This window comes from Nannospalax galili, unplaced genomic scaffold, assembly GCF_000622305.1.
Source record: "Nannospalax galili isolate Female #2095 unplaced genomic scaffold, S.galili_v1.0 scaffold1857, whole genome shotgun sequence".
Classification (NCBI taxonomy): domain Eukaryota; kingdom Metazoa; phylum Chordata; class Mammalia; order Rodentia; family Spalacidae; genus Nannospalax; species Nannospalax galili.
Window position 1 is genome coordinate 783,379 of NW_008338858.1, and position 14,085 is coordinate 797,463.

Genomic DNA, 14,085 nt, shown 5'->3' on the forward strand with positions numbered 1-14,085 from the left:
TTAGGATCATTATTTTGTACATGAGAAAACTGAAACTCTCAAAATCTTGGCCATCCTCATGCCTCAGCCTCCTGAGTACTACCCAGCTATTAATGCATTTAACTGTGCCTGCCTCAGGACTAGCTGCTTCATTTTTTGAGATGCTGATGTCAGATCTACTCTATTTAAAATGTGTTACTGATCTACCAAGGAAACAAATTTGTGGGTATGAAATGGCAAGTTACTCTAACCCCAGAGTGTGGTAGAAACTAAGATAGTGGATTAACGACTGTTTAGTGATGTGTGGGCATGAAAACATGGACACAGTCATATATTGGCAGCACTTTGCATAGATGCTTCCTTCTGAAAGTAGCTTAAACCATAATCAATCACAGGTTCAAGTGAGACTGGAGTTCAGTGTTGCTGATTGCCTTATAAGTAGGAACCTGGAGCTGAGAATGTGTCATTGCTGTCTATAGTCTTCTGAGAGCAGGGACCACAAAATGCCAGAATAAAGACAGCCTGACTCTTAGCATCCATTCAAACCAAGAGTGGGCCCAATCTGTTCTGAGAACTTGATCCTTCAGATTTCTATCGTAACTGCTCCTGAACAAAGGCTTTGCTCTCTCTTTATTGAGACAGTGTATCCAGCATGATATTGGGGGATCTGTCTTATCAAAGGATCTTCCCTATCTGACCCCTACTGACCCACAGCAGCACACACAACCACCAACAGATGTTGTCAATCTAACCCCATCTGTTGTTTACAACATAAATGGACAATCCATTGCTTCCAAGGAATATTCAAATAGTTGTTGCTTTCAGTATTTGATATTTTCATAACACACACACATTGTGCTAGGTCAAGAGCAAGGGAGGGTCAGGAGGAATTAAAGCTATATGTTTAGGTTACAAAAGGAGCCTAAGGCCTAGTAAGCTTGTTTACATTTACAAAGAAGCTGAGATAGTGTTACATGATCTCAAAACACAGATTAACTTTTGCTATGAAGTTAGGTAAGATTCCATTTGTTCAGAAAAGTGATTTCCACAGTGGAGCCATGGCACTTTGCTCTCAAGCTTTGTGTCTCCTTAACTGGGGTGTTGAGAGGACTCTCTCATGCTGTTACCTTGAAGGGAAATCAGGACATGCTGCCACTGGCCCTGAGGGCAAGTGTCCACTTTTTCCTTAGGCCTGTGTGTCTGTCCACCTGAGACTGAGCAGGTGCCTCCCTGGGACCAATGTAGAACTAAACACAGGATTCTGGGATTCCTTCACTCATACAGATGAACCCATCCAGAACCAGGAAGCTGAAGTCCTGGAGCCACCTCAGCTGAGAAATCCTGGCAGGGACCCAGGAGAGAGTGGGTGCACATGGAGGAGGACTGTGGGAAGTCCCAAGAACAGCAGCTACTGGAAGATTGGTTAATGAAACAACAGATGAACTTAACATAAAATTGTCAAGCACAGAGTAATAAATACTGGGAATTTGGTGGAAAAGAAAAAGAAAATCGAGGCTCAAAGAAGTGAAATGATGGAGCACCAAGGTCAGGTTTTGCTTTCGACAAAGATTACCAAGTTGCTGACCAATTCTCTCAACTAAAAAACTGCCAGAAAAATATTTTTAGCAGCAGCGGCTGGGAAAGTGTGACAGGGTGCCACTCGAGTTCTCTCTGGGTCTCCTGCACTATCAAGCAAACCATATAACATACCTTTATGTGCATTTATTAACTTACAAAGGAATGAGTACCCAGTGCCTAGCCCCATGGCTCAGAGCCCACCATATCAGACCACGCCATGCCCATAGTCACCGCTAGCATTCGCTCACACCTCCAGGGCCAGTGACCTTGCCCCAGGTCCATAAGAGTCAATCCATCTGTCCCTGAGCTGCTGCGCGGCTGCACGTTTGCACGCTACCCGTGGCTCATGGCTTCCACTCCAAGATGGCTCCCAGCAGCCCCCCAGTAGTCCACACTCCGTGGCAGGACCCGCCCCCTGGAGGAACTAACCAATTGGGAGACACTCCACTCCTTTCCTCCACTCTTACAATCTTCCCGTCCATCTTCTGCTAAGGTCCCTGAGCCTTGGAGGGGGTGACAGATGTAGGGCAATCTCTCTTGTATCTTGGCGAGTTAGTGGCTTCTTGGGCCTCCCCATTAGTCGTCTTTAGGCCGTGGCCACTGATCTACCTCAGTGGTGTTTCTTCTACTATAAAGACAAATGGAGGGAAGTAGACACATTTAAACAAACATGAATGTAAATACAGATGCCTAGACGATATCCCAGTAGGTGTACTATATTCGTTAAACAGTATACTCATGATGGCTCCTCCACTAGGGCCTGGAGCCTTTCTCAACACAAGGCGCTGGCCTGGTCTGCACCAGATGTGTGTTCCACCCCTAGGAGTGGACCTTATCCAATTAGAAATTTGTCAGTTGTATGTATGTTGGTCGAGTCATTATTGCACTTGTTGGTTCTGAGTCAGACAGGCCTTGGGTCTGCCTCCTGACTGTATCCACATCTGTCATCTTCCCATTGACCACACCAGGTTGCTGGGGGAGAACTTGGTGGGAAAACCTGCTTCCACCCCTAGTATAGCCTTTATCAGAAGAGAAGTGCATCTTATTTAATCCTTGGGGATTCTTAACCACCCCTTGTACAGTTGTAATCCTTCGAATGTCCTTTGTAAACTGTTCTGGTTTTAGAAACGCCTCAGTACCGAATTTGGTTTTCTATCAGTTTTTTTCTCTGGGGATTTGGGCTTGACATAAGAAGTCTTGCCACATTTGTCTTCGAGTAACCCAAGTGGACCATTTCTTCGGTCTGGTCTTTTTTATATCTCTTATAGGGTGTTCTGTTATTTTACAGACACGTTTTACATGCTGGTCAGAATCAGTTAGATTTGCCAAAGCCTGTCTCACTTTACAAAGATCCTGTCCCATAAAGGGCTTAGTAAAACCATTAAAGCCCTAGACCATTGTCAAGGTCAAAGTTGAATTAAGCTTTCATTCATATCTCTGGTGAACACAATCTTATCTGGCCCAGTGAACTGGACATCATATATTGCTTTTCTCATACCTAGTTCTCTCAGTAATGCCCACCCCTCCTTTATAGTCCTCCAGCCCCGGCTAATCATGTTAGTCTCTCTTGGTGACAACCATGTATCTTTAATGCCTTCAACCAGCCATCCCATTAAGGACTGCTCCCCCCTTCATTGGCCTAGGTTGAGCAGCCTATATCACAAGGACAGATGGGTAACTGACGTCATTTTCTCCCATGTCCCATACTCTCACAAGCCACATGGCCAGGGGCTCTCTACTTGCTTGCTTGCTTGCTTCTAAGTTTTTCCTAGTTTTAACAGTTCTGGTGTGGACTATTTCCTAGCTACAGCACGGTTAGCACTTTTTTCCTTTTTACTATTACCTGTCTTTTCCTCTGAGTCCTTGGACCTTATGTAAGTCAAAGGGTCCTGCCTTTTTTCTCTCTCTAATTCTGCACCTGGGTCTGCCAGTTCAGGCTTTTCAGGTCTCCCCACCTGGGCCACATCTTTTATGATGCAAAGTGGCCACTCGCTCTCTCTTTGGGCGCTCTGTTTGGGTCCAGATCAGGTAAAAGATTTTCTAGCTTTTGGGTAACTTTTTATAACAAATCTTCACATACCCACAACATATCCCCACATTTACAACATAGTTGTGGCCCATGCTTCTGCGTGGCTGGCCTCTTTTTAGCAACACATTGTAACAATCACATCAGCACCGCCATCAGCGTTCTTCTAAAACTCATTCTCAGTTTCATCATATCCTGCCAGGCTAAGCCAATTTTGTCGCTCAAGTTCGCTCTGGGTCTCCTGCTCTATCAAGCAAACCATATAACCTATCTTTATGTGCATTTATTAACTTACAAAGGAGTGAGTACCCAGTGCCTAGCCCCATGGCTCAGTGCCCGCCATATCAGACCGTGCCATGCCCATAGTCACTGCTAGCATTCACTCATGCCTCTGGGACTAGCGATCTCACCCCGGGTCCATAAGAGTCAGTCCATTCTGTCCTTGAGCTGCTGTGCAGCTGTACGTTCCCCACGCCATGTGCACTACCTGGCTTCCATCCCAAGATAGCTCCCATCAGCTCCCCCAGTAGTCCACACTCCACAGCAGGTCCCACCCCTTGAAGGAACTAGCCAATTGGGAGACACAGGGAGTGGGGAGGTCTATGCCAGGCACCTTCTCCTTGAAGCTGTCACTAACTAGCAAGCAATGTCTTGGAGGCTAAGACTCTCGGTTGAGAGCAGCAGCTAAGAAACTGAGCAGTAATTTTATAGTGCTGGGGCTAGGAATAATGAGAAGGAAGGACAGGAAAAGAGTCCCCTGATACACACTTAGCTTTTGGTCTCTAAGGGCTACGTGCTGAGGCAAACTGGAGGCAGACCAACCTCACCAAGTCTAAAGCTGGATTTCTCAATGGCTCAATCCCTAATTGGACTAAGACACTCTTCCCTGCCATAATGCATGCATTTCCAGCCAGATTCAATGGGACATCTCTCTGGAGGAAGCTAAAATCACCCAGAAGCTGTGGGGGTTCTCTGGTGAGAATGGATATTTTTCTTTACATGTAGAAAATAAAGCTGCTTCCTTTATTTTTTATGTATGTGTATTGTGTGTCTGTGTGTTTGTATCACTTATGTGTGCCACATATGTGTCGGTGCCCACAGAGACCAGAAGAGGGTGTCAGATCCCTGGAATTGGAGTTACAGGTAATTGTAAGCTGTCTGATGTGGACACTGAGAACCAAACTCGGGTCCTCTGGAAAAGCAGCAAGCGCTTTTAACTGCTGAGCCATCGCTCCAGCCCTGTAAAGCTGCCTCAAACAAAGCCCTCTTAAGGCATAATTTTCTCCAATAACCCAGTTCCAGGGGCTTAGCTGAAGTTCATATGAGGAGCAGGAGAGGGAGGCCTGACTGAGAACTCTGGAAAGAGGTAAGAGGGTCCAGGTGCACTTGGCTTTACTGTCACTTGCAGCCACAGACTTAAAAGCAGAGGCGCATATAGAGTTTTTGTTTTGTTTTGCTTCATTTTTTATGATTTTTTAAAGTGAGTCTCCCTGTAGTCCCAACTGGTCTGGAACTCACTATGTAGACCAGGATGGCATCGATCAAACCTATGTAGATCCATTTGATGAGATTGAAGGCATGTACCACCATACTCAGCCTATTTTTTGCTTTTCTTTAAAAAAAAATCTTGTTAGTATACATGGTATACACTATAGCATTTTTATTATGCTTGGTTTTAGTTCACTGCCCTCCCCTATGATTGAGTCACCGTTACCTGACACACACTGCTAGCATCTTTAATAAAATGGCTAACATAAAATAGAATCTGTTTTTGATGTTTTGGTTGTTAATGTTAGCCTTTAACAGTGACACCATCTCTCTCCAGTCCTGACTCTTTTTTTTTTTTTAATTTTACTATTTTTATTTTATGTGTATGTGTGTATTGCCTGCATGTAGATAAGTGCACTCATGTTGTGTATGCCTGCGGAGGTCAGAGAGGCTGTCAGATCCCCTGGGACTGGAGTTATGGACAGTTCTTAGCTGCCATGTGGGTGCTGGGATTCGAACCCGGGTCTTCTGCAAGAATAACCAGTGTTCTTAACCGCTGAGCCATCTCTCCAGCCCCTAAATCTTTTTTTAATGAACTAATGCATGCTTGACAAAAAAACAAAAAACCTGTTTGATGGCTCAATAGGTAAAGGCATTTGCCACCAAACTTGATGACCTGAGTGTTTGATCCCTGGGACCCACACTCATACACACACACACCCACACACACACACACACACACACACACACACACATGGAAGGAAGAAGCCAGGTGTGGTGGCACACACCTTTAATCCCAGCACTCAGAAGGCAGAGACAGGCGGATCTCTGAGTTCAAGACCAGCCTGGTCTACATAGTGAGTTCCAGGACAGCTGGGGCTACAGGGAGACCCTGTCTCAAAAAAACCCAAAAAAATAAAAATAAATAAAGGAAGGAAGGGAGGGGGGGAGGGAGAGAGGGGAGGAAATAAAACATGTAAAAAAAACAAAACAAAACACTTTTTTGAGAACTTGAATTTTTATTATCCAGAAGAGTAACAAAGTTTTACATTGTAAATGCATATGACACAATGAGACAAAAACTCCACTTCCTAGACATTAATAAATTATCGCTATGCTGAATAACTTCAGTTGTCAACTGAAGAGGGAAGAGGGAATCTTAACTGGGGAATTTCCTCTATAGGACTGGCCTGTTGAAGTATCTGTGAGGCGTTTTCTTGATTGTTGAGTGATGTGGGAGGGCACAGCCCACTGTGGGTGGTGCTACTCCTGGGCAGATGGTCCTCAGTGTATAAGAAAGCAGGCTGAGCACAAGCCAGCAAGCAGTGTTCCTCCATGGTCTATGCTTCAGTTCCTGCCTCCGGGTTCCTGCCTTGAGCTGCTGCTCCAGCTTCCTACAATGATGGGCTATAACCTGTAAGCTGGAATAAACCCTTCCCTCCCCAAGTTGCTCTCTTTTGGTCATGGTGTTTATGACAACAATGGAGAAACCAAATTTAATACAGGTGTCAGGAGTGGGGTATGGCTGTGATGGGCCTGACCGTGTTGTTTTGGGAGGACTGCAGAAGCATTTGGAACTTTGGGCTGGAAAGACTGTTGAGTGCTCAGAACCTAATGAGCTGCTCTGGGTGCTTGGAAGATAGAAATGGGGAGAAATATGTAGACAGTGGAGACCTGGCTTGTAAAGTTTCAGAGGGAAACAAATACTCTGTGTGGGCCCTTCATGTGTTACTTTGAATTAAGAAGTTGTGGTTTCTGGTCAGCTGGGGCTGAAGAATCAGCTGTGACTAAGAAGAGACCAGCATTGTTGAGGCTAAGTCTTCTAGGAATTAGTTCCTCAGGGTCAGCACACAGATGTTATGGTCCGCAGGGGTGGGGGGAAGCTGCATCTCAGAGCTAAACTTGGTAATGTGTAAGGGTCTCCCATGTGGTACTGGTTTGGGCAGGACTGAAGGGGTCCTGGAAAACAGCTGAGGCTTTGCACTGTGAAAAGTAAAGAGAGTCCATTGGTGAAGGTGCAGCTTCAGCTGAAGCACAGACCCCAGTATATTGGAGATGCCAGGATTGTGGGACAATCACCACCAGCAGTGACAGGTGTGGAGAGAGCTGGCCTAAGCCCACTGGCCTAAGTCTATGAGACAAGATGTGTGTGCTATAGATGGCAGAGAAGTGGAACTGCCTGAGCTTTTGGAGCCCAGAAGATCATGAGTGAACCCCAGGTTCAGACATTGAGCTATGCTGCTGGATTTTGGATTTAAGTGCGCCCTGGCTCTTCCCTCTTGAAATAAGACAGTATGTAACTTGTTTGAGATTTTACAGGAGCCTACAGTTAGCAGACTTTTAAAAGAGAGTTGAATTTTTGTGTAAAAACAGTGAGACTTTAAAAGTTGCACTGTTTTATATTGTGATGTTAACATGAGAGCTTCAGGACATGAAGTGGAAGGGTTAGAGTTTAATAATGATGTGTTTGTGTGTCAAATTGATAAGGAATCAGTCTCTGTTATATATTCTTTTTGAGAACTCCTGGCTTTTTGCTCTCTCTGTTTGGAAGCCAATTTATAAATTATCGCTAATTCTGTACATTTTTCTGTATCATTACTACTTATGTAACTCCAAATGACAAACTATGGGATTAAGAAATGTATGCATTTTGGGGGTTGGAGAGATGACTCAGCAGTTAAGAGCACTGGCTGCTCTTACAGAGGACTCAGATTCAGTTCCCAGCATCCACATAACTAACAACCGTGTGTGTAACTCTAGTTCCAGGGGATATAACACCCACTTCTGATCTCCTCAGGCATTGTACACACATGGTGCACTTACATACAAGCAGGCAAAACACTCATACACATAAAATAAAAATAAATAAATAAATAAATTTTTAAAGAAATGTAGGCATTCTGGGGCTGGAGAGATGGCTCAGCAGTTAAGAGCACTGACTGTTCTTGCAGAGGACCCAGGTTTGATTCCCAGCACCCACACGGCAGCTAACAACCATCCATAACTCCAGTTCCAGGGGAATCAGACACCTTCTTCTGACCTCCGAGGGCACTGCACAACACAGGTGCACTTACATACATGCAGGCAATACACTCATACACATAAAATAAAGATCTAAAAATTTAAAAAGAGAAATGTAGGCATTCTGAAGACTAGCTTTCGCACTTCAAAAAGTTGAGCATGACACTGTCTTTGAGGGATGACTTGCTGGTAAAGAACTACAGATGTGCTTTTGATTCCATTCCGTCCTTCTGTGTGAGTCATTAACAAATTCTAGGATGTTCTGAAGGCATGTGTTTAAAATGTATGAAAATTTAAGACTTTCGGAACTCCTGATTTACTAAATACCACAAATCCAGAGGTTAGAAAAAATGAAATCCATCAGCAAATCTTTCCATTGCCATGGTTATGAATTATAGGGTTGTGCCTTGAATATTTATTTTAAAGTACTTTTATTCAGAATGATTTTTAAAGGCACCATTTTAAATTCAATAACTGTGATTCTTCACCATGACAGAAGTTTTATGACAATAACCAGACGCAGTAAATGGAGGTCTCTGTTTGCCTTCCATCATGATTGCTTTACAGTGTTTCCTTGTGGCCAAGAGGACTATAAACTAGCTTGTCAGTATTTCAAATGACTTCAAATAAGCTGACACATCTACTTACTGTTAGAAGTAGACACAAGAGCTGTTAGCTTTTAAACTGTATGAGTTTATAAAGATCTGGTATCCTTGTATAACATGGAATGAAATACTGTTTTTAAAGTTTTTATAGTTTCTTTTGAAGTCTTAAAATAGTTTTCAAAATCTAATGGGCTTGAAATAAAGCATGTTCAATGATATATAATTTGACTATTCATGTGAAAAATAGGGGCAGAAGTTTTAAAGTATGATTAAACCTGGGAAAGCAGCTTTACTTTTTACAAAGTGATGCTTCCTTTGCCATGAACAGACATTAGGTCCCTGGGAAGCCACTGGGATGTGATATTCTGCTGATGCAAGTTCCTCTTTGGACCTGTTGAACTGAAGGCAGTTGGTAGGGCTGCCCCCTGCGCAATCTACTTCATCCAACGTGAACAGTGCCACATGAAATTGTACATTTGCCTCATTCACAGGACATCTAGCTTGGAATCCCAGCAGGCAGCTGGAGTTCAAAGTCAACAATCTGAGAAAGGTGTACGGTTAAAACTGAAAAGGTAGGAGTCATTCAAAAAAAAGAATGAAGCCGTGGCTGTGGCTGTCAATCCCCACGAAGAGACGGCACAGAGAAAACACAGAAACTTAAGGAGCATGAGCAAGGATGAGGGAGGAGGGATGCAGACTACAGAGGTGCGTGGATCTGGTGCTGCTGTGATCAGGATTCAGGGTGTTCCTCAGAGGCCCAAAGGCTCCTGAATTTAAGACTCAGTCCTCATCTAGGCACTATCAGGAGACAGTGAGAACTTTAAGAGTTGGGGCCTAGGAGGAGATCATCCTGCCATTCTTAAACTGGATTATAGGACTCGAGCTCATTTGTGCTTCTCTCTCTCTCTCTCCTCTCTCTCTCTCTCTCTCTGAAGTGGATGGTTTTGTTCTGCCACATACTCCATGACATGCAGGCCTAAACCACATAACCACCTTCCCATGGACCAAAGCATCCAAACCTGAGAGTCAAAACAAACTTTTCTTCTTTATAAATTGATTATCTCTGGCATTTTGTTACAGTAATGAAAAGCTCTCCCAACTGTTTACACCAGTGCCACATTGCTGACACCACATACATATCCCCCAAAACACTGCTCTTCCTGGCCTTTCTGATAATCCATTTCCTCCCTTTCCCCTCCCCCTCCCCTCAGTGCCTTCTAATTCACATTCTCACATGACACCGTGAAATAAAGTGCTGAGAGTTGATTTTGTAACTTTAACTTTGTGCTTCTCTCATCTGCCTCAGTTTACCGCTTTCCTACACAACAATGCCTGCTACTGCCTGCAGACTACCAATGTGCTACCTGAGACTGTATCTTGGTGCAGGATCCTGTGAGTGGCACACCCACTGAGTTCCCCTTGGTCTGAAGAGTGGGATAAATAATCTAAACAGAGGCACTGTGAGGCAGTGTGGAAGACAGATTCAAGGAGGTTGATTACTCAAGAAAACTCTTCCAGTGTCTCCAAAAGGAAGTGTGGGTCAGGCTAGCTTGGAGAAATGTAGCCCAGGCAGGTCTTGAAATCATGGCAATTCTCCTGCCTCAGGCTCCCAAGTGCTGGGATTATAGGTGTGAGTCATAACATCTAGCATAGCTACCTTTTTTAAGACAAAGTCTCAGGTAAGTCCTGGGTTGGCTTCAAACTCTCTGTCCTCCTGCCTCAGCCTCAGGAATGCTGGGATTACAGGCGTGTACCACTGCAACTGGCTGAAACTCAGTTCCTTTTACGTCCCTCTAAGACTTTACCCCTGAAGCATATCTGCTCGTCCTCCCTGCTCTAGGGTCAAAGCCCTCTACTGTGCACACTGGCACTGGGGATGGCAGGTCTCCTTTAAGGTTAGGTGTGTCAACATGATTGTGCTGGGTATTCAGGCAACAGTACAGGTCATCACACTCATCGAGGCATGCACAGTGATCATCATTCACTAACGAAGGACTGAGGGAAACCGCATCAGGAGGAGACTAGTTCTACCCAGTGGGTCAAACAGTGTTTCCATTAAAAATGGAAGTTCATTGCGATACATGGTATGTGAATTATATTTCTCTAACCAGGTGCCAAAAACAAAACGAACTAGAAAATGAGCAGTGGTGTGAGCTTCCGAGTACACATGTTCAAAGATGAGGGATTGGTCATGGGGAGAGATTAGAGAAGATGGTTTCACTGGAAGTTGCTGTCCCTCCTCAAGCAGGTCTCGGGGAGAGCAGAGCCCAGCTTTCAACTGATGCTCAGCTGCTCTCCGACTTACAGGTGCACCCTCACACTCTTGGGGGCCTGCTGGCCTTGGCAAGGGCGTCACTGGAGTCTAGATCCTGCCCCAGGTCATTCACCACACTGGCTGTGTCCTTGACGTCTTTCAGGACCTGAATGCTCTGTGTGTATGGATTATACTTCACTCCAAATGGGCGTTTCACTGTTTTGGTAAATTCTCTATTTAAAAAAGCAAGTAAGAGATTGTTAATTTCTACGAGGGTGAGTGACAGAAACTAAATACACGATAGAAGACTGGACCCCACCTCCTGCTTCCCCTATCCTGATAGCCTCCACCTCACACCACAAATTCTACTGTGGCTCAGTGGGGGAGCTCCTCGTCCTCCTCCTCATCCTCCGCATCCTCCTCATCCTCCGCATCCTCCTTATCCTCCTCATCCTCATCATCCTCATCATCCTCCTCGTCTCTCTTCAGTGCTGGGAATTAACCGCACGAAACCCCAGCCCATCTCTTGACTTCTTGATGTCACTAAAGGCACCAACCACAGTACCTTTATCTACAAGTACTGAACCCACAGCAATAGACTACTCGGCTGTACCTTACTTAATAAGAGGGCAGGGAGTAAAAAACGGGCAGGAAGAGTCCTGCCCTCTGATACGTGTCATTCTTCTGCTTAGAATTCTTTCTAGCCTCCTCTCAATGGACTTCAATTCTCCTCAAGCTTTAGAGTTCCACCTCCTTTATCAAGCCAGCATCCAAACCTCTTGCTTGGTACCCTCCAGAGCAGTCACACTCAGGACCCCTGAGGCCAACTGTGCATCTGAGAGCATTTGTACATGCACGGGGACTGGGGTCCAGGTTTCCATGCATCTGTTTCCCCAGTGGAGCCCACCTCAGCATTGCACAAGGGCCCATATATACTACACAAAGTCCGGTGGCTATTGCTATTTGGCTCTGCACATATTAAGTTCCTGGAAGCAAAGCAATTATCTTCAACCTCCATCGGCCCCTGTCCTCAGAGCGGCCTTGTGACTTCTGCTACCAAATGCTGTTTTCTTGATTCTGCTTCCATAGTCACTTCCTTCCCACTTCCTCTGTCTTAGTCCAGGCTTTTATTTTCACCCGAAGTTTGCAAGAATGTGCTAGAAAGTGTCTTGCCTCCAGTTCTCTTCTCTTAACTGCTTAGCTGATGACCAGTCAGAACTGGTCTGCATTTAAATATTTTCTTTGCCTTTCCAAATCTTCTTGTCTCTTTCCAGACTGTGTCTCAGCCTAAATTTAGCAGACGAATTCTAGCTAGTCTTGGTGTCCTTTCTCACTTGCATTTAAACTTTCTGTGACACCCCAGCTGGAAGGAATTGCCTTTGGAACAACATTGCATCTCCATCTCTATTCTTGTCCATTTCCATAGTGTCAGTAACTTGCATACTGTTTCTTTTTCTACTGAACTATAAACTGATGGGAAGAAACCATTTCTCAGTGTATCCCATTCCCATCTGCAAATACTTAACATGATTCTATACAATCTACTCTAAATATGGGTGTATTCTAGGCTGAAGGCTCTGGGAGGGCTCCCAATCCCCTAGTAGTTATATTTTGTGACTTGTTATATCTTTGACATAACTTATGCAGCAGATTGAACACATGAGGAAGAGGGACTTTACCTCATCTTCTCCTTTGCATCTTCAAAGCTCTCAGACACAAAGTAGACATCCTGGAAAGTTGTGATGAGACATTCTTGCTTACAGGCAATCTTAGGATCAAACGGCTTTACTTTGGCATATCCAGAAAGCGCATGCTGGAGGACAAAGACTTGATCAAAGACTTTGGTCAGCCTTCATAAAACACACAACTGCCAGTACTGACACCCTTCTGAGCTGAATTATGCCAGGGCCCCAGCCTACAACCCCAAACTAATTCCTGCATCTCTCTTTAATCCATGGTCTGCTCTGGCAAAGCAAATGACTTGCTCTCCCCCTCAAGACTATTTCTGTGGTTTCATTCTATCTTCTCCCCACTCAAGGCATCCAAGGACCTTTATTTGCTTCTGTATTTTGGCACCTGTTGTCTAGCAGACACTAGTAACTGCTATCCTTGACTTACACCCACCAGAACAGAGCAGGCTCCTTGAGAACAAGAAAGTAACTTGGACAGAATTTTGTAGACCTGTTACCACTCAACAGAACTCGTTCATTCATTGGATAACTAAATCTCAACTTCTTACTATTTCTTAGTTATACAAGTTATTGCTTTTATCCCAGAAACAGTGAAGACAGCATGACCTTGTGAGCAAAAGCTTTAAAACACTTTCTATTTAAAAGACATGTAGTTTTGTTTTGTTTTTTTCTCAAGAAAGTTTGAGGACTACAGAAAAATGTCTTCAAATGTTTAATGCCGCCCTAAATATCTACCATAAGGAGGGCCCTAAGTTGCCCCTAAGTTGCTCTTGCTCAAACACAAAAACAATTTCAGGTTGTGTTGACGGTATTAGTGAATACAGTTATGTGGAAAGACTGAGAACTCTTACTTTGAGCTCACTGACAGAAGAAAGCAAACCGGCGCCAAATACTCTCAGCTGACCATCTTGTTTACACAGTCCAAACTCCACTGTGAAAAAGTAGCACTGCAGAGGGACAGAAATGTCACTTTCACATCCCAAGTACCTTAATTAAAGCAAATTTCCATTCTTAGCCACTGACCAAAGCACCCCCAGAATAAAGCCCAAGACCCCCTCCCTAGTTCACAAGTCTTTCTACAACTAGTCTTGTACGTCAGCAATTTTTAAACTTAACGTGAAGACTTTCATATACAATTAACAATTTTGGAGGAGTCCAAAGATCAGTGTGTGCATGTGTTACAGCCAGCTACAGTAACCATATTAAAATTAAAACCAAGAAACAATGTACATGCTTAAAAACTAATTTTAAGTATAGCAAAGCCATTTTATGGTAACAGAAGTAGTTACATTTTACAAAACAAAAGTAATATTGTTTTACAATTGTTATATACCTTTTTAATTTTAATTTTTAAAAATTTATGTGTGTGTGTGTGTGTGTGTGTGTGTGTGTGTATGTGTGTGTGTGTGTGTGAATGCACGTGGTCTGTGGAGAGGGTACAGG

General features: G+C 44.0%; 1 protein-coding gene across 1 annotated transcript in view; it reads right to left on the reverse strand.

The window, feature by feature from the left end:
- Positions 1–11,012: 11,012 nt before the first annotated feature.
- Positions 11,013–14,085, reverse strand: part of Tph1 (tryptophan hydroxylase 1) — a 22,046-nt gene continuing 18,973 nt past the window's right edge. Inside the window, exons 8-10 of the mRNA XM_008833397.2 lie at positions 13,494–13,589; positions 12,631–12,764; positions 11,013–11,184 (exon numbers count right to left, since the gene is read on the reverse strand). Of these exons, the coding sequence (XP_008831619.1) occupies positions 11,013–11,184; positions 12,631–12,764; positions 13,494–13,589 (402 nt within the window). The remainder of the gene's footprint in view (positions 11,185–12,630; positions 12,765–13,493; positions 13,590–14,085) is intronic.